The sequence below is a fragment of the Pseudophryne corroboree genome, chromosome 11, assembly GCF_028390025.1.
Source record: "Pseudophryne corroboree isolate aPseCor3 chromosome 11, aPseCor3.hap2, whole genome shotgun sequence".
Lineage (NCBI taxonomy): Eukaryota > Metazoa > Chordata > Amphibia > Anura > Myobatrachidae > Pseudophryne > Pseudophryne corroboree.
This window is the reverse complement of record NC_086454.1, coordinates 148,787,695-148,815,432: the sequence shown is the minus strand read 5'-3', so window position 1 is coordinate 148,815,432 and position 27,738 is coordinate 148,787,695. Positions and strand designations below refer to the sequence as shown.

Sequence of the window (27,738 nt, the reverse complement as noted above, 5' to 3'; positions counted from 1 at the left end):
ACGCTAGCCCAACATTTTTGTAAATCTGATGGCACTGACAAAGCTTGTTGCTCATGCCTAAGGAGCAAAACAGCGCAAAGAAGACGACTCTCAACAGATACCGAAAACAACTTCGACGACAGATGTACATTTCCCTGACATAGAATATCATTGCATTTTTCGTAAGTGTTCTTTATCTTCATCTCTACAACCCTCAGGTAACGACACACATAGACGATAGGGAATACAGGCACAGATATCAGCAACCACATACCTCCCCCATTCATGTATCATCAACTAAAATGTGCATCCCCATTTTGTTACAACCACAGCCGAAATGAGCTCGGTAGAGTTTGACAGCCCATCCACAGACCTGTACCACAGGATAAGAAGGAATTCAAATGTATACTTCGCAATACCTCGAAGCTTGATTTACAACACGTACGGCACGATGATACATGACCCCCCAAACATGGATTCATACACACATGCTTCTGCTTTCTCACTAGGTCATACCCTCTTCACACCTTCTCCTCTCTCCTCCCCTACCCAACCATGGAAATCAATTAACCCCTGACTTACATTTTTCTCCTTAAATGTTTTGTGGCAGTTATTATTGACTGCCAAAGGGTGGACTGTCAAAGTCAGAAAAATGTCTCAATGCACGTTGCCATATTTGCACCGCACACTGGTCCGCGCTGCGCGTGCATGCGCTCTCCCGTGGATGCGCATACCCGCAATAACGTGCACTCGCAGGCGCGGTATGCGTATTTACGGTAGAGTTTATGAAGTCGTAGCGTGCGACTCATTCGTTACAAATGTTCACAATTAATGTAGTTTATAGATCATGGTCCCTTTGATAGATTCTGAAAGTTTGGTTAAAATACAATGTCCCAGAGCTGAGGAATCCCTCTTTATATCGTACAAAGGGTCTAACAGGAATCATACAGCAGTGTTTGGTACCCATCGGAAGAGTATTTAATTAGCAATATTCCGGTGTTGGTTTGGAGCGTATTAATCGCTCGTGCGAATAGTTATGGACATAAGAAGTTTATGTCCATTTCTATTATTTACACATACTCAGGTATGCGGCGGGAAACCCAGTTTCCCACCCACCTGAGCTGTTGGAAATCGTCACAGCCCACCTGTATGAATCACCCTATGACCTTTTGTTATGATACAGGGCCGAATTCCTTCGGCCAATGGACAATGGGATTGTAGGACCAGGAGATTGCATTGTGTGTGGGGCATAAATAGGCAGGCCGACCACATCCAGCTCTCACTCTCTCATCAACGGTTATCTGCTGATAGCCGGGAGCTGGATATCGAGGCGCAGGCGATCATACCCTTTGTGCGTAAGTTTCTCTCCGTAATCATTGTCTTTCTGTGAGCCAATTTCTCTCATCTCATCTCATCTCTCTCTCTCTCTCTCTGTTCTGTTCTCTCATATCTCCCCTAGACTAGGCTAGTATTGTATTGTATAAGATAGTATTGTATTGTATTGCATTTAGGTCAGTGTAGTATTGTCTTTTTGTATTTATTGTTTAGATCTGTGGTTAGGAAGTCTCTGTTATATTGTAGTGTATCATATGTACTGTTATCCCCTTTTACAAGTATATTAGACATAATACAGTTAATAGGCCTTGGAACCTAAACCAGTATCTGTGTATTTTCTATAGTGATAAGTGTTCACTTGAGCGTCGGTGACGCTCAAGCAGCTTTGTAGATAGTCAGGTTACACAAGGTTGCACTTACACCCTGTACTCACATTAAGGTATTCAGTGTATTTCATTGGTATAAGGTTTTAACATAAAGGTATAGTGTTGTAAGCGTCTGCATCGCTGGTGACCTCCTCGTGGTCTCGAGCGTATGCTACGCTACAGCGAATCATTCCCCTAGACATAACCAATAACGTGTCCTGTGATCACTGGGCCGTGAGCGAACGTGACGCTTGAGCGTCTCGCCTACGGCTGAGCGATCGCTACGCAGATAGCGTACCATTACGGTACTTCTTAAGTAAACAGCGTACAGTGTTCTTAGCTTCATAAAGGGTTGTTTATACGACAAAGGAATTTAGCATTGTCACCAGAAACTGGCAGAACTGCCATGTACTGAAGAGCAGAAATCATGGCCTATCAGAAGATGTCCACCAACAAAGGGAGCACAGGCGCCAAAATGGCGCTGCAGCGATATAGGGGAGAGGGGGGGCACACGCGGCCGCGGGCCAAATGGGGAAAGGGAGGGATGGGGGCTGGTATAACCGTCCTCCCTTTCACACCTAGGAGAGCAGGGCTGCCAGTAGGCTAGCAGGGGGAGGGGAAGGTTAAAAGGCTGAGGCAGAGGGGGGAGGCTGCATTCCAGGCCAGAGCTGCAAACAGATCAGCAGCACCATGCAGCATCCAGCAGCCCAGTCTCTGGAGAACAAAGAGCAGGCCCAGAGCCACGTGTAGCCTGTAGTCTCAGCAGGCAGAGCAGATCTCTTACTACAAGTTGGGCAAGGGGTCCCAGCTGCAGCAGCAGGAGCACACAAGCACGGAAAGCCAGCAGGGAGATCCAGAGGAAAGATGCAGCATTCCCTCCCAGCGACAGTAGCCCAGTCTCACGGGAGCAAAGAGCCAGGGAGATCCAGCAGAAAGAAAATTATTCCACAGAGTGTCCAGGAGGAAGTGGGGGAGGAAGTCATGCCGAACAAAGATTTCCACTGGGAGAAGAGGCTGCAACTGCAGGAGCAGAGTGGTCAGGCAGAGGGAGTTGACCCTGGTGGCCAGACCCCGGCAAGGTGTCCGGCTGGAACAAAGAAGAGGAAGGGGAAATCTACAGCGGCAAGGAGGCAGAGGCACCCAACAGCACGGAGCAGCAGCACGGTGTGGTCGATTTAGCGGCCATATACGAAGGCATGCCCGCGGCCACAGAATCAGATGGTCCAGAAGCTGGGATAGAGGAGCCAGGTACATCGGGAGCAGCGTAACCATGCAGGCCCTTCTCTCAGTGCAAACGGCATCGGTCACAGTCCCATGGGAGAGCATCGCCAGCGGCAAGCAGCGGACGTCACTTTTCACCGACAAGGGCTTACAGCAGGCAATGCCGGGTATCGATGGTGCAGCTGTTTCAGGCATGTGGAGAGGCAGGAGCAGTGGTACCAGCATCAGGAGCAGCGGTCCGAGCATCGTGGAGGCAGCGGACAGCATCGTAGTCCAAAGAGGTGTTGGACCAACAGCACAGCGCAACGGGAGCGGCAGCACGCATTGGCAGTTTTCATCACAGGACACTGCAGGGGAGCAGCGCAAATCACGATCCACGCTACAACAAGCCGCGGAGAGGCAGGAGCAGCAGTATCGGCATCAGGAGCGGGAGCAGCGGCCCGAGTATCGTGGAGGCAGCATCGTAGTCCACAGGGGTGTTGGACCAACAGCACAGCGGAAACGTCAGCACGTGTCGGCAGCTTTCGTCATGCCGAACAGGACACCGCAGGGGAGCAGCGCAAATCATGATCCACGCTACAACACGCTGTGGAGGTGTCACCACGAGAATCAGCCAAGATGCGCGGAGCCAAGGCAAGGACAAGAAGACATGGGCTACGCTAGGGTCAGCGATGCTCCAACGCTTCTCACGGACTGCGCAAAGCACATCCAGACGCTAGGGACACCGCTGTGCGCTTTGCTCAGCGCCAGGACTGCATCAACCGAAAGAATCATCGCTGGGGGCGGCTCAATCGAGGAGGAGATGACGCGCAGGAATGGTGAGAACATCGACAATAATAGTAAATTTGCATAATGTAATTGTTACTCCAGGAAATGTGCGGAATGTACAGAATGTTAGCAATACTGTGGTTAAATTTGCGGGGGTGCTTTGTAATAGCTAGAAGGTGCAGCTGGGCTTAGAACTAGAGCAGGGCCCTGCGGAGTCAAATGAGGACGAGGCGTAGGCTTTGTGCAAGCGTGCACCCTGTGGGAGGCGCTTCCGTGTCAGTAGCAGGCCATTTGCCTATACTAACCAGAAAAGGGATAGAAAAAGGGGTTTTCAAAGATATAGGTTCATTAATAGAGGCAGGTTTGAGGGAAAGGAGAAGGCCAAACAAAAGGGTGGAACACAGTCAGTACAACTATAAACAATTGAGCATTGGCTGAGCGGCATAAAGGGTGCCATTGCTTCCTCTCAGCACTGCTGGAGTTGTGAGTTCAATTCCTGACCAGAGCTATATCTGTGTGGAGTTTGTATGTTCTACCTGTGTTTGCCTGGTTTTCCTCTGAGGGACACTGTTTTTTACCCAGAGGCAGCCATGAGCATGTTAAAATACACCAATTTCATGTATCCTGTGTACAAGGAACACAGGAGAAAGGTGTGGTGAAAATATGACGAGGTTGTCAGCGCAAAGGCCGTGGGGCATAAAGCCCATTGACTTTGGCACTAGAGACTTAGACATCTGGCTCAAAGCGCAGGCGGCGGCCATAGCTAAATGGGGCACAGAACCACAAAAAATCCAGTGCAGGGCATGCAAAGCAAGAAATTAGACGCTGGGTTTTTTGCATTATGCGTGCATCCGCACCCAGTGCAACTACAAGCACGCATGCACGTTCTGCAGCGTGAACCACTCCGTCAAGGAGTGCAACAGAGAGAGGGGTAGTCACCCGCAAAAGGGGCCCACACCAGCTGGGCCTAGGAAAAGCGAATAGTCCTGTGGAGTTGGGCAGGGGCCTGGCAGGGCTGCCCAGGTATCCCAGGATTAAGGAAACCAATTCTCTGCGGGGGCTTCAAGGATGGTTTTAGGGTACCTATAACCAGAGAGGCACGCCCAACGGTAGCTCCAGGGACATAAGGTCCGTAAGGAGGCAGCTGGGGGTGGTACGCGAGAAAATCGCTGAGGAACTAGCGTTAGGTAGGACGGTGGGGCCATTCGCAACCCTGCCATTGCCAGGATGGGTATTTTCACCTTTGGGGAGGGCGGTCAGGCACATCCAGCACCTGTCCTACCCCGAAGGGGCGTTGGTGACCAACACATTAGGCAAGGAACTATGCTCGGGGCAGTACCAGCCAGTTGATGTGGCCATTAGGACGGTCCGAACACAAGGGAGGGTGAGCAGGTCAGTCTTATGTCCTGTTAGCCACTCGAAAGAAACCCCCCCTTACTGGTGGGGGTTTTAACCCTTTTTCAAAGGCAGGAGGAATTGAAGACACTGTGTGTTGAGCCTGATTGTCCAGTTATACACACTCAAAAGCATTTGTGTTTGAAGCTCAGAGATTGGGTTTCCTGTCCATCCTACAGCAATTTTATGGCTGTCATTCAGGAAGCAGCCTTATCAGATACTCCTCTCCTGAGGTGTGATAACCCCTTGAAAGAGGCAGAGTCTGGAAGCCAAGTAACAGGCTTTTGAGCTGTCCCACATTACAGCTCCCCCCCTGTGGTGAAAAAATAAACATCCTGTTCTTTTACAATCCAGCAAAGGGGAATTACAACTGTCCTCTATGTTAATTACGGGTGTCGTACGGTATGCCGGCGGTCGGGCTCTCGGCGCCCAGCATACCGGCGCTGGGAGCCCGACCGCCGGCATACCGACAGCGTGGCGAGCGCAAAGGAGCCCCTTGCGGGCTCGCTGCGGGCACGGTGGCGCGCTACGCGCGCCATACTATTTTATTCTCCCTCCAGGGGGGTCGTGGACCCCCACGAGGGAGAATAGTTGTCGGTATGCTGGGTGTCGGGATTCCGGCGCCGGTATACTGTGCGCCGAGATCCCGACATTCGGCATACAGAAGACCACCCGTTAATTACAGCCTGGCATGCAGTTTAAGAAATGTAATTTACAATATAGGGAATAACATGATACTACATGTCAGACAGTATATACACAATATCATATTTCAGGATCCGATCACGTTATGGATCCTGACATTGGGAGCCCTAAGGGCAAAGCTGGACGTAGAGTCAGCCTTTAGGCTGCTTCCCTTGCATCAGGAGAGCTTCAGTCTCATGGGACGAAGCTGCTGTGGATAATTTTTCAGGGGAAAATGTATTGCTGATGGGCTGCGCCATTTCGGGTGCTGTCTGCGGAGCATTCAACTCTACCCTGTAGTGGTGCCGGCAGGTGCGCACAGGGTCAAGATCCATAGCACACCACCTAGATGATTTCCTGGAGGCAGGGCCACAAGCTGCAGCACAGCCAATTGCTGCGCGAACTACAGGTCATGCTAGAGGTATTCAGCGTGCCTATCGCACCAGAGAAACTGAGGGCCCAAGACAGCTTTAGCATCCGAGGGTTTCAAAGCATCGATGTTGGCATACAATAGGAGGTTAGGAAGGTTTTTCCTAACTAACTGCTTTGAAGCGTTGGCCCACGGGCTGCCGGCAGCGGAGACGCAGAGAGGCAGCTGGTTCCCGAGGGTTTGTAACCATTGAGGTTTGCATTTAGCGTGCTACTGGTTTTGTTAGCAGAAGTTAATGGAAATGCAGCAGGATCCAATAGGGGGCAACCATTGATGTTTGCATCCGATGTTAGGAGGATAGAACGGTTTGCCTCTTCTAGCTATTTCTCGTGAGTTAGGCCCGGGCGGGGGTAGGGAGATAAGCTGCGGCAGCATGAAATTTATCACTGCGGTTTCTTAGTCAGGAACAGTGCAAGGCACGTTCAGAAACAGCCAGGGCACCTGGTCAGGTTTTGCAGTTTTGTGACAGGTGAAGCACAGGCAGCTGGCAGAGATGCAGGAATCAGGGAGTGCCCAGCAGGGGCCAAAGCAGTTTGTCTGGCCAAGAAGCTGGCCAGGAGAAAGGTGGCATGATGGTGGCCGCCAACAGGCGGGCTAGGGGCATAAGGGCCCACAGGCTGGCCAGCTTGTATGTCCAAGCCATACAGAGAAACAAGGGAGCCACGTGCCAGCAAGCGAGGAGGGGGCTGGCGGCAGGGCGCCTGCGCAGCAGCATCAAGTTCAGTGCAAAGCAAATACTTGAACTGGCAGGTTTGGGGCCGGGGCAGTCGGGGTGTTCCCCCCCCCCCTCCTTCCTTGGTAAGGAAACGGGACTCCCGCAGGAGAGAGCGCGGCGGTGCCAAGTAGTGGGAAGCGCTAGGCTGCATGCCAGGAGGACCAGCAGCTTCTTGATCGCTGATGGAATAGAGGTGAAAGGTGCCAGCCGGCAAAGTGGGTGGTACCTGGTCAGAGGGGGGCACTGTGCAAGAGTAGCGGCCCAACACAACAGTCATTCATTAGGGAGGTAACGATGTGGGGGACACAAAGTCCCTTGATATGTTAAGAAGGATTGGGATTGGCACTGACCTAGCATTGGCACGCACCAGTATCGTGTGGTCTAGCATCATCTCCAGGCTGACCTGACGCGGTGTGCGAAAGGGGGCTGCCATAGGGAGGATCAGGAAGATGGTCAATGTGGCAGTAAGTTCGTGAGGGCACTGGGAGGAAAGGTCATCAGTCAGAAGGTCAAGGGCATGTTCGGGGCAGACGGAGGCATCTGTCGGAGGTTAGCAGTGACTTGTTCAACGACGCATTGCAAAAGGCAGGGGAAGTCTAGGGAAGGGCGGATTGCAGGGTGGGGGGTTTTTTGGTACCCGGGCAGGCCCGAGAACCTCAGTGGCGGGAAGAAGCGGTGCGCAAGGCAGGTGGAGCAGGGGAGCCAGCTGAGGTTGCAGATTCACCGTCAGCGAGGTGCCGCACGCCAGGCTCCAGCTGTCGGCGGCGGGCCGTCGGCTGCGCACCAGGCCAGAGTGATCTGTGGGGGCTGGCTCCATAGCGGGGGCGTTGCTGAGGGCCTACGGCGTAGGTATGTGGCACGCCCCGTCATAAATCAAGGAGGAGCATGGCTCCATAGCAGGGGCGTTGCTGAGGGCCTACGGCGTAGGTATGTGGCACGCCCCGTCATAAATCAATGATAGGCATTGATAGGGTTTCTGCCTTGCCCACCGTTCTCTGTCCCTACCCTGCAAAATGTAAATAAGGTAATGTTTAATAAAACTGTGGCCAATGATTAAATCCCAGATCTTGTCTCCGAGTATGATTTCAGTAGAGGAGATATTGGGGTTGGTTTAGCAGGGACGCAGCAGGCCACCCTCTCTCCCTTATGTAGAGGGAACACAGTATTCTGAAAATACAGTACGTATCACATGACCAGCCCAAATAATAGAATGGATATGGATCAATACAGGCAGAGCACTTACAGCTATGACATAGAGACTGATGACACAGAAAGACTAAGGAAACCAAGGAGAGACAGTTTTGCCTTTAATGTGACCAAACTGAAACATAATTGATTAATTAATTAGAATTTTATTAAACTATTTCTTCATGTTACACTGCTTGCTACCTTTTTCTTTTATATATCCGCAAATCAATATAGGGTTAGCATGACTTTATTCACAGCAGGTAGTTTGTGGAACATACAGTATATTGTGACTAGCATTAGGATGCTTGTAAATGAAATATATGAACAGTCTCAAGGCGCAACCAAGACCTCTGCAGCCCTATTCACAAAGGGGCCACCAAAATCCCTGCAAAATACAATATACACAGAAAGCACAAATTGTTTTCAATCACGTAGCGGTTTCTTTATCTGTCACATTTGGATGGGAGTGGGCTATCCATTTCCACATCCAGGTATAGCAAACAAAAGGCAGAGGTAAACACTCGCTTTAGGAAGTCATGAATTGAGAGCTTTTATTTATAACACTAAAAGATGGTGAAATTATGTATGTTAGGGTAGTGATGCCACCGTATCCCTATATCTTTATGCCTCCAACAAACATAATTTCACCATCTTTTGGTGTTATAAATAAAAGTTCATAATTTGAGATTTACCCATAACGGGAAGAATGGTTGGCAACGGTTGGCGGAAGCAGAATAATAGGCAAAAGTGACGTACCGCGATCCATTCATGAAGTTTATTCTATGGCCACATGTATCAACAATCTGGTAATAAATAGCTAATTATAGGAAAGATGGGGCAGCTGCATTGATACACTTTATATCACCCGGTTAACAAAGCCCCATTCGTGACAACCGGTTATGGTTGGCTGGATGGCGGAAGCCAATAGCAAAATACCGGAAGTACCAGCCGCGTGTGCGCCGCGACAGGAAATGGCACTTGGTTACAAGGTGATAAAGGCAATTCCAGTCAGGGGGCTCTCTAGCATTGAAAAAGACTTGTAAAAAGTTGAAACATGTTGGTCCAAGAGAGCTACTATGAATAATCAGTTTGCATTTTTGCGGAGGAGGACCTATGGGTTATTTCCTGTGCGGCATCCAAACGGCTGAGTTTTGCCTCTCGGGTATATATATTCACCATCTTGTGTCCTAATCCGTTATTTGTGACTGCTGTGGTCTTTTTGTGTTTTTGTTTTTTTACTTTTTATGACTGTTTAGTCATTTTAAATACATTTTTATTATCAATTCACAACTTCCTAAAGCAAGTTTTTTCCTCTGCCTTTTGTATGCTATACCTGGATGTGGAGATAGATAGCCCACTCCCATCCAAATGAGGATACATTAAAGAGGACGGATAAAGAAACCGCTACGTGATTGAAACCAATTTGTGCTATGTGAGTATGTTTATTTTCTCATTGGAGAAGTTGTCTACTGAATCAAACAGGAGCTAACAAGCATTGTATCGTCCCTAAGGACTACACTTATTCAAAGGTCATATATTTGGGCATCATGTTGTTGAAACAGGACTGAGCGCCAAACTATACCCATTTCTGTGTATACAGCACCAGAATGCTTGTTCAGAATGAGATGAGAATCACTTCGACTGGTTACACACTAGGACGATATCGGCACGATTTGTCATGCTTTGACGACAAATCATGCATATCATCTAGTGTGTATGCCCGATTGTGTGCTTCTGTGGGTCACATACGACATCTTCTGGGTTGCTGTGCTGCACGGCTATCAAGAATATATAGTATGTGACCCGGTGCAGTGTAATGAAGGACACAATGAAAGATCGTCCCGTCGTTCGTTACATCGGACAGTGTGTATGGGCAGTCTTGCACAGTTCAGGACGAAGGGAAATTGCCCTGACCATTGGCCCAATTGCCCATCGTCCTAATGCAGTGATGGCTAACCTTGACACTCCAGCTGTTGTTGAACTACACATCTCAGCATGCCCTGCATCAGTTTTAGCATGGCCAAATAACAAAACTGTAGCAGGGCATTCTGGGATATGTAGTTCAACAACAGCTGGAGTGTCAAGGTTAGCCATCACTGTCCTAATGTGTACCCGGCCTTTGTGCTGAAATTAATAAATGATGCTAATGTAAGGGACACGTACTTCCAGAGACTTTTTATGTCATTTGAACAAGAAGCAAGAACAAAGAATCCTCCTGGGTGAACATAATACTTCAGCAGGACTAGTAGCTGAATAGGTCATAAATGATATCATGTGTAATTTGCCACATTACATTTCTGTGGCTAAAGTGCAGAGACCAATTAAATTATTAGTCCCATGGGAGCAACACACTTGGAACAGGACTTAACTTCTCTCATTTTAGCTTGTACCCTAGAGCATAGACAGGTTATGTAATGAGACAGGACATACAGGCCATAGCATGAGAACATGAAGAAGTTTAGATACACATGGGATGATATAGGATACACCAGAAATGGGATGAGAGATAATAGACAGGATCGGGGATGATACAGGATAACCCGGATGTGGCATTAGAGGGAATATATAGGCTATGAGGTGAGAGAGAATAAACTTAATTTCTCTAACGTCCTAAGTGGATGCTGGGGACTCCGTAAGGACCATGGGGAATAGCGGCTCCGCAGGAGACTGGGCACATCTAACGAAAGCTTTAGGACTATCTGGTGTGCACTGGCTCCTCCCCCTATGACCCTCCTCCAAGCCTCAGTTAGATCTCTGTGCCCGAACGAGAAGGGTGCACACTAGGGGCTCTCCTGAGCTTCTTAGTGAAAGTTTTAGTTTAGGTTTTTTATTTTCAGTGAGACCTGCTGGCAACAGGCTCACTGCATCGAGGGACTAAGGGGAGAAGAAGCGAACTCACCTGCGTGCAGAGTGGATTGGGCTTCTTAGGCTACTGGACATTAGCTCCAGAGGGACGATCACAGGCCCAGCTTGGATGGTTCCCAGAGCCGCGCCGCCGGCCCCCTTACAGAGCCAGAAGGCAGAAGAGGTCCGGAAAATCGGCGGCAGAAGACGTCCTGTCTTCAACAAGGTAGCGCACAGCACTGCAGCTGTGCGCCATTGCTCTCAGCACACTTCACACTCCGGTCACTGAGGGTGCAGGGAGCTGGGGGGGGGCGCCCTGAGACGCAATAAAAACACCTTGGATGGCAAAAAAAAATGCATCACATATAGCTCCTGGGCTATATGGATGCATTTAACCCCTGCCAGAATACATAGAAAAACGGGAGATAAGGCCGCCGATAAGGGGGCGGAGCCTATCTCCTCAGCACACTGGCGCCATTTTCCCTCACAGCTCCGTTGGAGGGAAGCTCCCTGGCTCTCCCCTGCAGTCACTACACTACAGAAAGGGTTAAAAAAGAGAGGGGGGCACTAATTAGGCGCAGTATTAACTATACAGCAGCTATAAGGGGAAAAACACTTATATAAGGTTTTTCCTGTATATATATAGCGCTCTGGTGTGTGCTGGCAAACTCTCCCTCTGTCTCCCCAAAGGGCTAGTGGGGTCCTGTCCTCTATCAGAGCATTCCCTGTGTGTGTGCTGTATGTCGGTACTTTTGTGTCGACATGTATGAGGAGTAAAATGATGTGGAGACGGAGCAGATTGCCTGTAATAGTGATGTCACCCCCTAGGGGGTCGACACCTGAGTGGATGAACTGTTGGAAATTACGTGACAGTGTCAGCTCTGTATAAAAGACAGTGGTTGACATGAGACAGCCGGCTACTCAGCTTGTGCCTGTCCAGACGTCTCATAGGCCGTCAGGGGCTCTAAAGCACCCGTTACCTCAGATGGCAGATATAGACGCCGACACAGATACTGACTCCAGTGTCGACGGTGAAGAGACAAATGTGACTTCCAGTAGGGCCACACGTTACATGATTGAGGCAATGAAAAATGTTTTACACATTTCTGATAATACGAGTACCACCAAAAAGGGGTATTATGTTCGGTGAGGAAAAACTACCTGTAGTTTTCCTGAATCTGAGAAATTAAATGAGGTGTGTGATGATGCGTGGGTTTCCCCCGATAACAACTGATAATTTCTAAAATGTTATTGGCATTATATCCTTTCCCGCCAGAGGTTAGGGTGCGTTGGGAAACACCCCCTAGGGTGGATAAAGCGCTCACACGCTTGTAAGGGCTCTACCCTCTCCTGAGATGGCCGCCCTTAAGGATCCTGCTGATAGAAAGCAGGAGGGTATCCTAAAATGTATTTACACACATACTGGTGTTATACTGCGACCAGCAATCGCCTCAGCCTGGATGTGCAGTGCTGGGTTGGCGTGGTCGGATTCCCTGACTGAAAATATTGATACCCTAGATAGGGACAGTATATTTTTGCCTATAGAGCATTTAAAAGATGCATTTCTATATATGCGTGATGCACAGCGGAATATTTGCCGACTGGCATCAAGTCTAAGTGCGTTGTCCATTTCTACCAGTAGAGGGTTATGGACACGTCAGTGGTCAGGTGATGCGTATTCCAAACGGCATTTGGAAGTATTGCCTTATTAAGGGGAGGAGTTATTTGGGGTCGGTCTTTCAGACCTGGTGGCCACGGCAACAGCTGGGAAATCCACGTTTGTACCCCAGGTTGCCTCTCAACATGAGAAGACGCCGTATTATCAGGCGCAGTCTTTTCGTGGACAAGCGGGCAAAAGGTTCCTCATTTCTGCCCCGTGACAGAGGGAGAGGAAAAAGGCTGCAGAAATCAGCCAGTTCCCAGGAACAGAAACCCTCTCCCGCCTCTGCCAAGCCCTCAGTATACGCTGGGGCTTTACAAGCAGAATCAGGCACGGTGGGGGGCCCGTCTCAATGAATTTCAGCGCGCAGTGGGCTCACTCGCAAGTAGACCCCTGGATCCTTCAGGTGATATCTCAGGGGTACAAATTAGAATTCGAGACGTCTCCCCCTCGCCGTTTCCTAAAGTCGGCTTTACCGATGTCTCCTTCTGACAGGGAGACAGTTTTGGAAGCCATTCACAAGCTGTATTCCCAGCAGGTGATAATCAAGATACCCCTCCTGCAACAGGGAACGGGGTATTATTCCACACTGTTGTGGTACCGAAGCCGGACGGCTCGGTGAGACCGATTCTAAATCTAAAATCTTTGAACACTTACATACAGAGGTTCAAATTCAAGATTGAGTCACTCAGAGCAGTGATTGCGAACCTGGAAGAAGGGGACTACATGATGTCTCGGGACATCAGGGATGCTTACCTTCATGTCAAAATTTACCCTTCTCACCAAGGGTACCTCAGGTTTATGGTACAGAACTGTCACTATCAGTTCAGACGCTGCCGTATGGATGGTCCACGGCACCCCGGGTCTTTACCAAGGTAATGGCCGAAATGATGATATTCCTTCGAAGGAAGGGAATTTTAGTTATCCCTTACTTGGACAATTCCCTGATAAGGGTAAGATCCAGGGAACAGTTGGAGGTCGGTGTAGCACTATCTCAGGTAGTGTTGCGGCAGCACGATTGGATTCTCAATATTCCAAAATCGCAGCTGGTTCCGACGACTTGTCTTCTGTACTCTGGACCCGGAGGAGAAAGCCAGGGAGTTATCCGAGCTAGTCAGGAACCTCCTAAAACCGAGCCAAGTCTCAGTGCATCAATGCACAAGGGTTCTGGGTAAAATGGTGGCTTCCTACGAAGCAATCCCTTTCGGCAGATTCCACGCAAGAACTTTCCAGTGGGACCTGCTGGACAAATGGTCCAGGTCGCATCTTCAGATGCATCAGCGGATAACCCTGTCACCAAGGACAAGGGTGTCCCTCCTGTGGTGGTTGCAGAGTGCTCATCTTCTAGAGGGCCGCAGATTCGGCATTCAGGACTGGGTCCTGGTGACCACGGATGCCAGCCTGCGAGGCTGGGGAGCAGTCACACAGGGAAGGAATATCCAGGGCTTATGGTCAAGCCTGGAGACATAATGCACAAGAAAATAAGGGATCCCTTCTGCGCTCATCCAACAACAATAAACAGTAATGCAATAAATGATAGGTTCCCAATGGATAAGTCTATGACTAAATTATAGTCTCTTTTAGTTCTTATACAAAAGCGGAAGTGCTGGATGTAGGGAGACTCAATGCATACCGTACTCACAAGGAGTCGTGGTATGTCCCGCATGTAGAGGTGTCTTAAGTCGCTTGGTTCTTCTTTACCTTCTCCGAGGTGGAAAGTTCTTATCCTCGTAGTTGGATGACCTTAAATGCAGAGATCTGACCCATCTGTGTCTGTCCTGTGCCGCTGTATGTACATCGGGTGACAGCAGCCCATGTGCCGGGGGGAGAGCATGAAAGGGCACGCTGACAGTAGGGAGAGAGCCGGGGCTGGCGGGCGACCTGCTGTCTGTCACCTGACGCCCTGTGTGTGCGGTAGCAGCGCCGGCACTGGAGGGAGCGCTGTGACACTGGCAGGAGAATGGGGAATTCCCACACCGGGAGCGGGGCCCGGGCCGACTGGGGAAATTTCCCCAGTCGGCCCGGGCCCCGCTCCCGGTGTGGGAATTCCCCATTCTCCTGCCAGTGTCACAGCGCTCCCTCCAGTGCCGGCGCTGCTACCGCACACACAGGGCGTCAGGTGACAGACAGCAGGTCGCCCGCCAGCCCCGGCTCTCTCCCTACTGTCAGCGTGCCCTTTCATGCTCTCCCCCCGGCACATGGGCTGCTGTCACCCGATGTACATACAGCGGCACAGGACAGACACAGATGGGTCAGATCTCTGCATTTAAGGTCATCCAACTACGAGGATAAGAACTTTCCACCTCGGAGAAGGTAAAGAAGAACCAAGCGACTTAAGACACCTCTACATGCGGGACATACCACGACTCCTTGTGAGTACGGTATGCATTGAGTCTCCCTACATCCAGCACTTCCGCTTTTGTATAAGAACTAAAAGAGACTATAATTTAGTCATAGACTTATCCATTGGGAACCTATCATTTATTGCATTACTGTTTATTGTTGTTGGATGAGCGCAGAAGGGATCCCTTATTTTCTTGTGCATTGTGTTCCAGGGTGATTGAGTGATCATCTGTTGGTATCCCTACTGCAGCTCTCTGAGGCGCAGCAGTCCTCTACCTCCCCTTTTTTAGATTAAGCCTGGAGACATCACTTCACAAAAATATCCTGAAGCTAAGGGACATTTACAATGCTCTAAGCTTAGCAAGACCTCTGCTTCAAGGTCAGCCGGTGTTGATCCAGTCGGACAACATCACGGCAGTCACCCACGTAAACAGACAGGGTGGCACAAGAAGCAGGAGGGCAATGGCAGAAGCTGCAAGGATTCTTCGCTGGGCGGAAAATCATGTGATAGCACTGTCGGCAGTATTCATTCCGGGAGTGGACAACTGGGAAGCAGACTTCCTCAGCACGACCTCCACCCGGGAGAGTGGGGACTTCACCCAGAAGTCTTCCACATGATTATAAACCGTTGGGAAAAACTCGACAGGTATTACGCCAGGTCCAGGGACCCTCAGGCAATAGCTGTAGACGCTCTGGTAACACCGTGGGTGTACCAGTCAGGGTATGTGTTCCCTCCTCTGCCTCTCATACCCAAGGTACTGAGATTGATAAGATGGAGAGGAGTAAGCACTATATTCGTGGCTCCGGATTGGCCAAGAAGGACTTGGTAACCGGAACTTCAAGAGATGCTCACGGAGGATCCGTGGCCTCTACCTCTAAGAAGGGACCTGCTCCAGCAAGGACCCTGTCTGTTCCAAGACTTACCGAGGCTGCGTTTGACGGCATGGCGGTTGAACGCCGGATCCTGAAGGAAAAAAGGCATTCCGGATGAAGTCATCCCTATCCTGATCAAAGCCAGGAAGGATGTAACCGCAAAAACATTATCACCGCAATTGGCGAAAATATGTTGCGTGGTGCGAGGCCAGTAAGGCCCGACGGAGGAAATTCAACTGGGTCGATTCCTACATTTCCTGCAAACAGGAGTGTCTATGGGCCTGAAATTGGGGTCCATTAAGGTTCAAATTTCGGCCCTGTCAATTTTCTTCCAAAAAGAACTAGCTTCAGTCCCTGAAGTTCAGACGTTTGTAAAAGGGGTACTGCATATACAGCCTCCTTTTGTGCCTCCAGTGGCACTTTGGGATCTCACTGTAGTTTTGGGTTCCAAAAGTCACATTGGTTTGAACCACTTAAATCTGTGGAGTTAAAATATCTCACATGGAAAGTGGTCATGCTGTTGGCCCTGGCCTGGGCCAGGCGCGTGTCAGAATTGGCGGCTTTATCCTGAAAAAGCCCTTATCTGATTTTCCATTCGGACAGGGCGGAATTGAGGACTCGTCCTCAGTTTCTCCCTAAGGTGGTTTCAGCGTTTCACCTGAACCAACCTATTTGTGGTGCCTGCGGCTACTAGGGACTTGGAGGACTCCAAGTTGCTAGACGTTGTCAGGGCCCTGAAAATATATGTTTCCAGGACGGCTGGAGTCAGGAAATCTGACTCGCTGTTTATCCTGTATGCACCCAACAAGCTGGGTGCTCCTGCTTCTAAGCAGACTATTGCTCGTTGGATTTGTAGTACAATTCAGCTTGCACATTCTGTGGCAGGCCTGCTACAGCCAAAAATCTGTAAATGCCCACTCCACAAGGAAGGTGGGCTCATCTTGGGCGGCTGCCCGAGGGGTCTCGGCTTTACAACTTTGCCGAGCAGCTACTTGGTCAGGAGCAAATACGTTTGTAAAATTCTACAAAATTGATATCCTGGCTGAGGAGGACCTGGAGTTCTCTCATTTGGTGCTGCAGAGTCATCCGCACTCTCCCGCCCGTTTGGGAGCTTTGGTATAATCCCCATGGTCCTTACGGAGTCCCCAGCATCCACTTAGGACGTTAGAGAAAATAAGAATTTACTTACCGATAATTCTATTTCTCATAGTCCGTAGTGGATGCTGGGCGCCCATCCCAAGTGCGGATTGTCTGCAATACTGGTACATAGTTATTGTTACCAAAAAATCGGGTTATTGCTGTAGTGAGCCATCTTTTCTAGAGGCTCCTCTGTTATCATGCTGTTAACTGGGTTCAGATCACAAGTTGTACGGTGTGATTGGTGTGGCTGGTATGAGTCTTACCCGGGATTCAAAATCCTTCCTTATTGTGTACGCTCGTCCGGGCACAGTATCCTAACTGAGGCTTGGAGGAGGGTCATAGGGGGAGGAGCCAGTGCACACCAGATAGTCCTAAAGCTTTCTTTAGATGTGCCCAGTCTCCTGCGGAGCCGCTATTCCCCATGGTCCTTACGGAGTCCCCAGCATCCACTACGGACTATGAGAAATAGAATTATCGGTAAGTAAATTCTTATTTTAGGATGATATAGGATACACCCGAATGTGGGATAATAGAGGATAGAAAGGACGGGATAATAAGCTACACCGGACGAGAGAGGATAGATAGATCATAAGCTGATATAGGATACATCGAATGTGGGATGAGAGAGGAAAAGACATGGGATGATATATAGTGATGAGCGGGTTCGGTTTCTCGGAAACCGAACCCCCCCGAACTTCAGCCTTTTTACACGGGTCCGAGGCAGGTTCGAACCTTCCCGCCTTGCTCGGCTAACCCGAGCGCGCCCGAACGTCATCATCCCGCTGTCGGATTCTCGCGAGGCTCGGATTCTATCGCGAGACTCGGATTCTATATAAGGAGCCGCGCGTCCCCGCCATTTTCACACGTGCATTGAGATTGATAGGGAGAGGACGTGGCTGGCGTCCTCTCCGTTTATAGAGAAGAGAGTAGAGAGTTAGAGACACTATTTGGTATTTACTAATTTTGGGGAGCATATTAGGACTGGAGTACTACTACTTGCTGATAGTGTGACCATTGACCACCAGTTTAATTAATCCGTTCTCTGCCTGAAAAAAAACGATACACAGTGTGACACAGTCACATACCATATCTGTGCTCAGCCTCAGTGTGCTGCATCATCATATGTAATACTGTATATCTGACTGTGCTGAGTGCTCACTGCTCACACAGCTTAATTGTGGGGGAGACTGGGGAGCAGTTAGAGCAGGAGTACATAAATAAATAATATTTTAAGTACAGTGCACACTTTTGCTGCCAGAGTGCCACACTGCCAGTGTGACTGACCAGTGACCACACTGACCACCAGTATATTGTGATTGTCTGCTTAGGACGGAGTACTACTTGCTGATAGTGTGACCAGTGACCAGTGACCACCACCAGTTTAATTAATCCGTTCTCTGCCTGAAAAAAACCGATACACAGTGTAACACAGTCACATACCATATCTGTGCTCAGCCCAGTGTGCTGCATCATATGTAATACTGTATATCATTATCTGACTGTGCTGAGTGCTCACTGCTCACACAGCTTAATTGTGGGGGAGACTGGGGAGTAGTTATAGCAGGAGTACATATTTTAAGTACAGTGCACACTTTTGCTGCCAGAGTGCCACTGCCAGTGTGACTGACCACTGACCTCCAGTATATTGTGATTGTCTGCTGACCACCAGTATATTGTGATTGTCTGCCTGAAAAAGTTAAACACTCGTCGTGTGGTGTTTTTATAAACGCATTCTGCAGACAGTGTCCAGCAGGTCCGTCATTACATAATATATATACCTGTCCGGCTGCAGTACTAGTGTGATATATATATATATATTTTAATTTTATCTCATTATCATCCAGTCTATATTAGCAGCAGACACAGTACGGTAGTCCACGGCTGTAGCTACCTCTGTGTCGGCAGTCGCTGGTCCATCCATAATTGTATACCACCTACCCGTGGTTTTTTTTTCTATCTTCTTGATACTAGTAGCTTACTTTAGGAGTCTGCAGTGCTGACAGACAGTGTCCAGCAGGTCCGTCATTACATAATATATATATACCTGTCCGGCTGCACTACTAGTGTGATATATATATATATTTTAATTTTATCTCATTATCATCCAGTCTATATTAGCAGCAGACACAGTACGGTAGTCCACGGCTGTAGCTACCTCTGTGTCGGCAGTCGCTCGTCCATCCATAAGTATACTAGTATCCATCCATCTCCATTGTTTACCTGAGGTGCCTTTTAGTTGTGCCTATTAAAATATGGAGAACAAAAATGTTGAGGTTCCAAAATTAGGGAAAGATCAAGATCGACTTCCACCTCGTGCTGAAGCTGCTGCCACTAGTCATGGCCGAGACGATGAAATGCCAGCAACGTCGTCTGCCAAGGCCGATGCCCAATGTCATAGTACAGAGCATGTAAAATCCAAAACACCAAATATCAGTAAAAAAAGGACTCAAAAATCTAAAATAAAATTGTCGGAGGAGAAGCGTAAACTTGCCAATATGCCATTTACCACACGGAGTGGCAAGGAACGGCTGAGGCCCTGGCCTATGTTCATGGCTAGTGGTTCAGCTTCACATGAGGATGGAAGCACTCAGCCTCTCGCTAGAAAAAAAGAAAAGACTCAAGCTGGCAAAAGCACAGCAAAGAACTGTGCGTTCTTCGAAATCCCAAATCCACAAGGAGAGTCCAATTGTGTCGGTTGCGATGCCTGACCTTCCCAACACTGGACGTGAAGAGCATGTGCCTTCCACCATTTGCACGCCCCCTGCAAGTGCTGGAAGGAGCACCCGCAGTCCAGTTCCTGATAGTCAGATTGAAGATGTCAGTGTTGAAGTACACCAGGATGAGGAGGATATGGGTGTTGCTGGCGCTGGGGAGGAAATTGACAAGGAGGATTCTGATGGTGAGGTGGTTTGTTTAAGTCAGGCACCCGGGGAGACACCTGTTGTCCGTGGGAGGAATAGGGCCATTGACATGCCTGGTGAAAATACCAAAAAAATCAGCTCTTCGGTGTGGAAGTATTTCAACAGAAATGCGGACAACATTTGTCAAGCCGTGTGTTGCCTTTGTCAAGCTGTAATAAGTAGGGGTAAGGACGTTAACCACCTCGGAACATCCTCCCTTATACGTCACCTGCAGCGCATTCATAATAAGTCAGTGACAAGTTCAAAAACTTTGGGCGACAGCGGAAGCAGTCCACTGACCAGTAAATCCCTTCCTCTTGTAACCAAGCTCACGCAAACCACCCCACCAACTCCCTCAGTGTCAATTTCCTCCTTCCCCAGGAATGCCAATAGTCCTGCAGGCCATGTCACTGGCAATTCTGACGAGTCCTCTCCTGCCTGGGATTCCTCCGATGCATCCTTGCGTGTAACGCCTACTGCTGCTGGCGCTGCTGTTGTTGCTGCTGGGAGTCGATGGTCATCCCAGAGGGGAAGTCGTAAGACCACTTTTACTACTTCCACCAAGCAATTGACTGTCCAACAGTCCTTTGCAAGGAAGATGAAATATCACAGCAGTCATCCTGCTGCAAAGCGGATAACTGAGGCCTTGGCATCCTGGGTGGTGATAAACGTGGTTCCGGTATCCATCATTACTGCAGAGCCAACTAGAGACTTGTTGGAGGTACTGTGTCCCCGGTACCAAATACCATCTAGGTTCCATTTCTCTAGGCAGGCGATACCGAAAATGTACACAGACCTCAGAAAAAGAGTCACCAGTGTCCTAAAAAATGCAGCTGTACCCAATGTCCACTTAACCACGGACATGTGGACAAGTGGAGCAGGGCAGGGTCAGGACTATATGACTGTGACAGCCCACTGGGTAGATGTATGGACTCCCGCCGCAAGAACAGCAGCGGCGGCACCAGTAGCAGCATCTCGCAAACGCCAACTCTTTCCTAGGCAGGCTACGCTTTGTATCACCGGTTTCCAGAATACGCACACAGCTGAAAACCTCTTACGGCAACTGAGGAAGATCATCGCGGAATGGCTTACCCCAATTGGACTCTCCTGTGGATTTGTGGCATCGGACAACGCCAGCAATATTGTGTGTGCATTAAATATGGGCAAATTCCAGCACGTCCCATGTTTTGCACATACCTTGAATTTGGTGGTGCAGAATTATTTAAAAAACGAGAGGGGCGTGCAAGAGATGCTGTCGGTGGCCAGAAGAATTGCGGGACACTTTCGGCGTACAGGCACCACGTAAAGAAGACTGGAGCACCACCAAAAACGCCTGAACCTGCCCTGCCATCATCTGAAGCAAGAAGTGGTAACGAGGTGGAATTCAACCCTATATATGCTTCAGAGGTTGGAGGAGCAGCAAAAGGCCATTCAAGCCTATACAATTGAGCACGATATAGGAGGTGGAATGCACCTGTCTCAAGCGCAGTGGAGAATGATTTCAACGTTGTGCAAGGTTCTGCTGCCCTTTGAACTTGCCATACGTGAAGTCAGTTCAGACACTGCCAGCCTGAGTCAGGTCATTCCCCTCATCAGGCTTTTGCAGAAGAAGCTGGAGACATTGAAGGAGGAGCTAACACAGAGCGATTCCGCTAGGCATGTGGGACTTGTGGATGGAGCCCTTAATTCGCTTAACAAGGATTCACGGGTGGTCAATCTGTTGAAATCAGAGCACTACATTTTGGCCACCGTGCTCGATCCTAGATTTAAAACCTACCTTGGATCTCTCTTTCCGGCAGACACAAGTCTGCAGAGGTTCAAAGACCTGCTGGTGAGAAAATTGTCAAGTCAAGCGGAACGCGACCTGTCAACATCTCCTCCTTCACATTCTCCCGCAACTGGGGGTGCGAGGAAAAGGCTCAGAATTCCGAGCCCACCCGCTGGCGGTGATGCAGGGCAGTCTGGAGCGACTGCTGATGCTGACATCTGGTCCGGACTGAAGGACCTGCCAACGATTACGGACATGTCGTCTACTGGCACTGCATATGATTCTCTCCCCATTGAAAGAATGGTGGAGGATTATATGAGTGACCGCATCCAAGTAGGCACGTCAGACAGTCCGTACTTATACTGGCAGGAAAAAGAGGCAATTTGGAGGCCCTTGCACAAACTGGCCTTAGTCTACCTAAGTTGCCCTCCCACAAGTGTGTACTCCGAAAGAGTGTTTAGTGCCGCCGCTCACCTTGTCAGCAATCGGCGTACGAGGTTACATCCAGAAAATGTGGAGTAGATGATGTTCATTAAAATGAATTATAATCAATTCCTCCGTGGAGACATTGACCAGCAGCAATTGCCTCCACAAAGTACACAGGGAGCTGAGATGGTGGATTCCAGTGGGGACGAATTGATAATCTGTGAGGAGGGGGATGTACACGGTGATATATCTGAGGATGATGATGAGGTGGACATCTTGCCTCTGTAGAGCCAGTTTGTGCAAGGAGAGATTAATTGCTTCTTTTTTGGTGGGGGTCCAAACCAACCCGTCATTTCAGTCACAGTCGTGTGGCAGACCCTGTCACTGAAATGATGGGTTGGTTAAAGTGTGCATGTCCTGTTTATACAACATAAGGGTGGGTGGGAGGGCCCAAGGACAATTCCATCTTGCACCTCTTTTTTCTTTAATTTTTCTTTGCGTCATGTGCTGTTTGGGGAGTATTTTTTTGAAGGGCCATCCTGCGTGACACTGCAGTGCCACTCCTAGATGGGCCAGGTGTTTGTGTCGGCCACTAGGGTCGCTTAGCTTACTCACACAGCTACCTCATTGCGCCTCTTTTTTTCTTTGCGTCACGTGCTGTTTGGGGAGTGTTTTTTGGAAGGGCCATCCTGCGTGACACTGCAGTGCCACTCCTAGATGGGCCAGGTGTTTGTGTCGGCCACTAGGGTCGCTTAGCTTACTCACACAGCTACCTCATTGCGCCTCTTTTTTTCTTTGCGTCATGTGCTGTTTGGGGAGTGTTTTTTGGAAGGGCCATCCTGCGTGACACTGCAGTGCCACTCCTAGATGGGCCAGGTGTTTGTGTCGGCCACTAGGGTCGCTTAGCTTACTCACACAGCTACCTCATTGCGCCTCTTTTTTTCTTTGCGTCATGTGCTGTTTGGGGAGTGTTTTTTGGAAGGGCCATCCTGCGTGACACTGCAGTGCCACTCCTAGATGGGCCAGGTGTTTGTGTCGGCCACTAGGGTCGCTTAGCTTACTCACACAGCTACCTCATTGCGCCTCTTTTTTTCTTTGCGTCATGTGCTGCTGTTTGGGGAGTGTTTTTTGGAAGGGCCATCCTGCGTGACACTGCAGTGCCACTCCTAGATGGGCCAGGTGTTTGTGTCGGCCACTTGGGTCGCTTAGCTTAGTCATCCAGCGACCTCGGTGCAAATTTTAGGACTAAAAATAATATTGTGAGGTGTGAGGTGTTCAGAATAGACTGAAAATGAGTGGAAATTATGGTTTTTGAGGTTAATAATACTTTGGGATCAAAATGACCCCCAAATTCTATGATTTAAGCTGTTTTTTAGGGTTTTTTGAAAAAAACACCCGAATCCAAAACACACCCGAATCCGACAAAAAAAATTCGGTGAGGTTTTGCCAACACGCGGTCGAACCCAAAACACGGCCGCGGAACCAAACCCAAAACCAAAACACAAAACCCGAAAAATTTCAAGTGCACATCTCTAATGATATAGGATACACCCGTATGTGGGATAAGAGAGGATAGAAAGAACAGATGATGATATAGCTACAGTGGATGACAGAGGATAGATAGATCATGGGATGATATAGGATAGACAAGCCATAGGATGATAAAGGATACATCGAATGCGGGATGAGATAGGAAAGGACATGGGATGATATAGGATACACCGGATGTGGGATGAGAGAGGATAGACAGAACATAGGATGATATAGGATACACCGGATGTGGGATGAGAGAGGATAGATAGGACATGGGATGATATATGATAGACCTGGATGTGTGATGAGAGTGTATAGACAGGACATGGGATGATATATGATACACTGGATATAGGATAAGAGAGAATAGTAAGGACATGGGATAATATAGATACACCAGATGAGAAAGGATAGACAAGACACGGGATGATAGAGGATACACCGGATTTGGGATGAGAGAGGACAGACAGGACATAGGATGATACAGAATACACCGGATGAGGGATGAGAAAGATTAGATAGGCTATGAGATGAGAAAATGAAAGTAGACAGGATATGGGATGAGGGTGGATATACATTCTCTGACATGAGAAAGGGAAGAGAAAGCATAAATGGGGTAGGAGATGGGAGAGAGTAGAGTCGAGCATAAGGACATCACCAACCTTACAAGAAAGTATGACACTCCAAAGTCTGGCAGTGATTGCCAGTCATAAATAAAGCGCATTTTGGCTTCTACAAGAGAAATCTGAGCAATATTCTGATAGGCCTCCAGGATACGAGGGGATAACTGGAAAACAAAAACAGCAAACACTATGGATTGTAGTTGGTCTTAATTTGTTTTATGGAAATAACACAGAAGTAGATCTGCATATCACTACCTAATCCCCCATCATCTGATATCTTTTACATTCACTGTACTTTGTACTCCTGGAACTGGGCGGATGAGCCCCAAGTACAGGAACGTAATGCTGGAGTGGGAATTGAGTTCAGCAGCAACCCCTACAGAAACCCAGACTCTGTTGTTCCACCCGCATGGTCAGTCTACGCCTGCGAGACTATGTTTGCTTGGGCCCATGGCAGCCGCGTTTGAAGGGCGGATTATGGCTGCCCAACTCTGATGCCCCCCGGTCTTAGTTGGAGACAAGGCGTAAACTGAGACGGGGCGAGAACAAGGGGAACCTCTAACTAAACAGAAACCCGAATTAGGGGCAACTACAGAACTCAAACAAAAGTATGTGCGGCTCAGCCGCCAAGACAAACAACAACAAAGGAAATGCTGTCCACACGCCAACACAATACTACTGTGTACCGGCGATGACAGCATACGCAGAATCCTCTGCAGAAAATCCAAAGCAAATATAACGGACAGATACGGCCAAGGCCGTAAGCCTACTCACAACACTGGTGCTAATACAGACGGGTGAACGGGAACCCCGAGGCCACAGACACAGGCTCACTGGAATGGAAAGCTGGAAGGATTCCAACAGCAGGCCACAGGACACCAGGACTCAGGATTACAGGATCAAGGGTAGACTGTAACCCAGGATTCCAGGACAGGAATGCTCACAAGAAGCTCCGGACTCTGACAGAGCTGAGTACACAGGATTCCAGTATCAGACAGGGCCTGGACACAGACGCAATACTGGACAAGACCCTGATCAGGAACATACAGGTATCTTAACAGAACATCTATCACCAGCTCAGAACTGCATAGCTAGCTAGGTAATAAGGGAACACGCCCCAATCAGGATGGCTGGAAGATAATGACCAGAATAGCTGCAGGTGAGAGTAACAGACAAGAGCCAGATTGCAGTACAGAGACTCACCACATAATGATCAACTATCTGACAGGTGAGACTAAACACATAGGAACAGGCTGCAATTACACAGACTCACCACTGGCGGCTAACAAGGGTCTTCTAAACCAGTGTAATGGAAATCCTGGCATATGAACAGAACTATAGTACAAAATACATAAACGGAAAGCAAACAGGAATGAACCACTACTTGTGGTTCATAACAGTACCCTCTCCTTAAGGGTGGACTCCGGACACCCCATATAAGCCAAAGGGGAACAGAAACATTAGAAGAATAACATAAAATACATAACCAAAATGCAAAACAGGAATGAGCCACTACCGTGGCTCATAACAATATCTCTAGATCACTTATCTCCTCACCTGCTTAAGTTTGAGCTTTTTCTGATACCGTGGTGATACCAAGGCCAGCATATTGATGGAGTCCGCGTCAGAGGCAGAAGTATGCTGATTGGATTTTTGGAGATTCAGGAAGGACAGAATACTTTGCACCTCTCCCTCGTAAGATGAATCACTCATAGTACGTCCTTTAGCTGCCAGTCGGCATCCAGCCATCCAGCGGGAATATTGCTGCTCCTAGAACAAATTAATACATGTGAGACATATGATATGTGATACATACAATAAAACAAATCACCTTTGACACTTACATTTTCACATCGCAGGTAAACTTCATTCATCCCTTCCGGGGATGGGACAAGGAGCTTAATGCAAAACTTCTGAGAAGCAACATTGACCTCTGGAGTAACTTCACATCCTGGAATGGAGCAGGAGTAGAAGTAAAACTCATTAGTATAAGACAATTAGAATTTCTATGTTTAATATAAGTATTTATCTCCATCTCTAGTATACTAACATCACCACTAGCTCAGTACCAACATTATCCGTGCTCTCCATTTCTAGAATGTTAAAAGGTTACTCCACCAAATGTTATTGTCATCCATTGTGGCAATCTCTGTTCATTTGGGACTGTTGTAGGCGTAATAGACCAGCAGTTCCATCCTCTATCCTACTAAGGTATAGCAGGAGCCAATGCCCTACCAAAGTGAACATCAAATTGATGAGGAAAGGTGGGGCAGTGACACAGCTGCCTGTTTGAATCAGGAAAGCAGTTGTAGGAAAAATATCGGATCATTGAGGCCTTATAAACTCTTGGTTTGAAGGTTGTCATACATGGGAATATCCTATAAGGCAGAGAGCTGCATCACCAGTTTTAGGTACAGATTCATTACATGCATGTGACTATAAGATAGTCACAGCTGTCTGGTGTTAGATGCAGTCAGATGAAAGCTATGGGATATGTGGTCTGACCAGATTATTTGCCAGTACTGAATCATTTTTCTATTCCTAGTGCTCAGGTACCAGCATTATCCATGGTTTCTATTCCTAGTGCTCAGGTACCAGCATTATCCATGGTTTCTATCCTAGTGCTCAGGTACCAGCATTATCCATGGTTTCTATCCTAATGCTCAGGTACCAGCATCATCCATGGTTCTATTCCTAGTGCTATTCCTAGTGCTCAGGTACCAGCATCATCCATGGTTTCTATTCCTAGTGCTCACGTACCAGCACTATCCATGGTTTCTATTCCTAGTGCTCAGCTACCATGGTTTCTATTCCTACTGCTCAAGTACCAGCATTATCCATGGTTTCTATTCCTAGTACTCAGGAACCAGCATTATCCATGGTTTCTATTCTTAATGCTCAGGTACCAGCATTATCCATGGTTTCTATTCCTAGTGCTCAGGTACCAGCATTATCCATGGTTTCTATCCTAGTGCTCAAGTACCAGCATTATCCATGGTTTCTATTCTTAATGCTCAGGTACCAGCATTATCCATGGTTTATTTTCCTAGTGCTCAGGTACCAGCATTATCCATGGTTTCTATTCCTAGTGCTCAGGTGACAGAATTATTCATTATCTTTTGATGTAAAAGCTTTGTAGTGATCTGGTGGTTTGGTGCAATTACTAAACACCCAGATCCGATAGCAGTTTGGTTACACATGCGCAGGGACATCTAATTGGTATGGCCTCACAGGAGCTGCTGGCTATGCCCCCAACCTCTTTCTCTCCCGTGAATAGATTTTAATTGATGCTCTCTATTTCTAGGAGCGAGGCACCAGCATTGTTATCGGATTCTATTGTGGTTTCTTACCTTTCAAAGCCAGCATGATCAGCGGCTCTCCCCTGGACTCCTCTTTACTTTTATAACAGGACACATTGGTTCCCTTCAGCATCACCCAGTTTTGTTTATAGCCCTTCAGAGTCATTTTTCGTGGTCTGAGAGCAAATAGGGAATAGTAAGTACAATAAGTAAAACTAATTTCCAGTGAAATTAAGGACAGACGATAGT

General features: G+C 48.4%; 1 protein-coding gene across 1 annotated transcript in view; it reads right to left on the bottom strand.

The window, feature by feature from the left end:
• The window catches only part of FERMT3 (FERM domain containing kindlin 3), a 152,259-nt gene that overhangs the window by 14,197 nt on the left and 110,324 nt on the right, over window positions 1–27,738 (bottom strand). The window contains exons 10-13 of the mRNA XM_063944942.1: window positions 27,541–27,665; window positions 26,035–26,141; window positions 25,748–25,960; window positions 24,230–24,354 (exon numbers count right to left, since the gene is read on the bottom strand). Coding sequence (XP_063801012.1) covers window positions 24,230–24,354; window positions 25,748–25,960; window positions 26,035–26,141; window positions 27,541–27,665 — 570 coding nt within the window. The remainder of the gene's footprint in view (window positions 1–24,229; window positions 24,355–25,747; window positions 25,961–26,034; window positions 26,142–27,540; window positions 27,666–27,738) is intronic.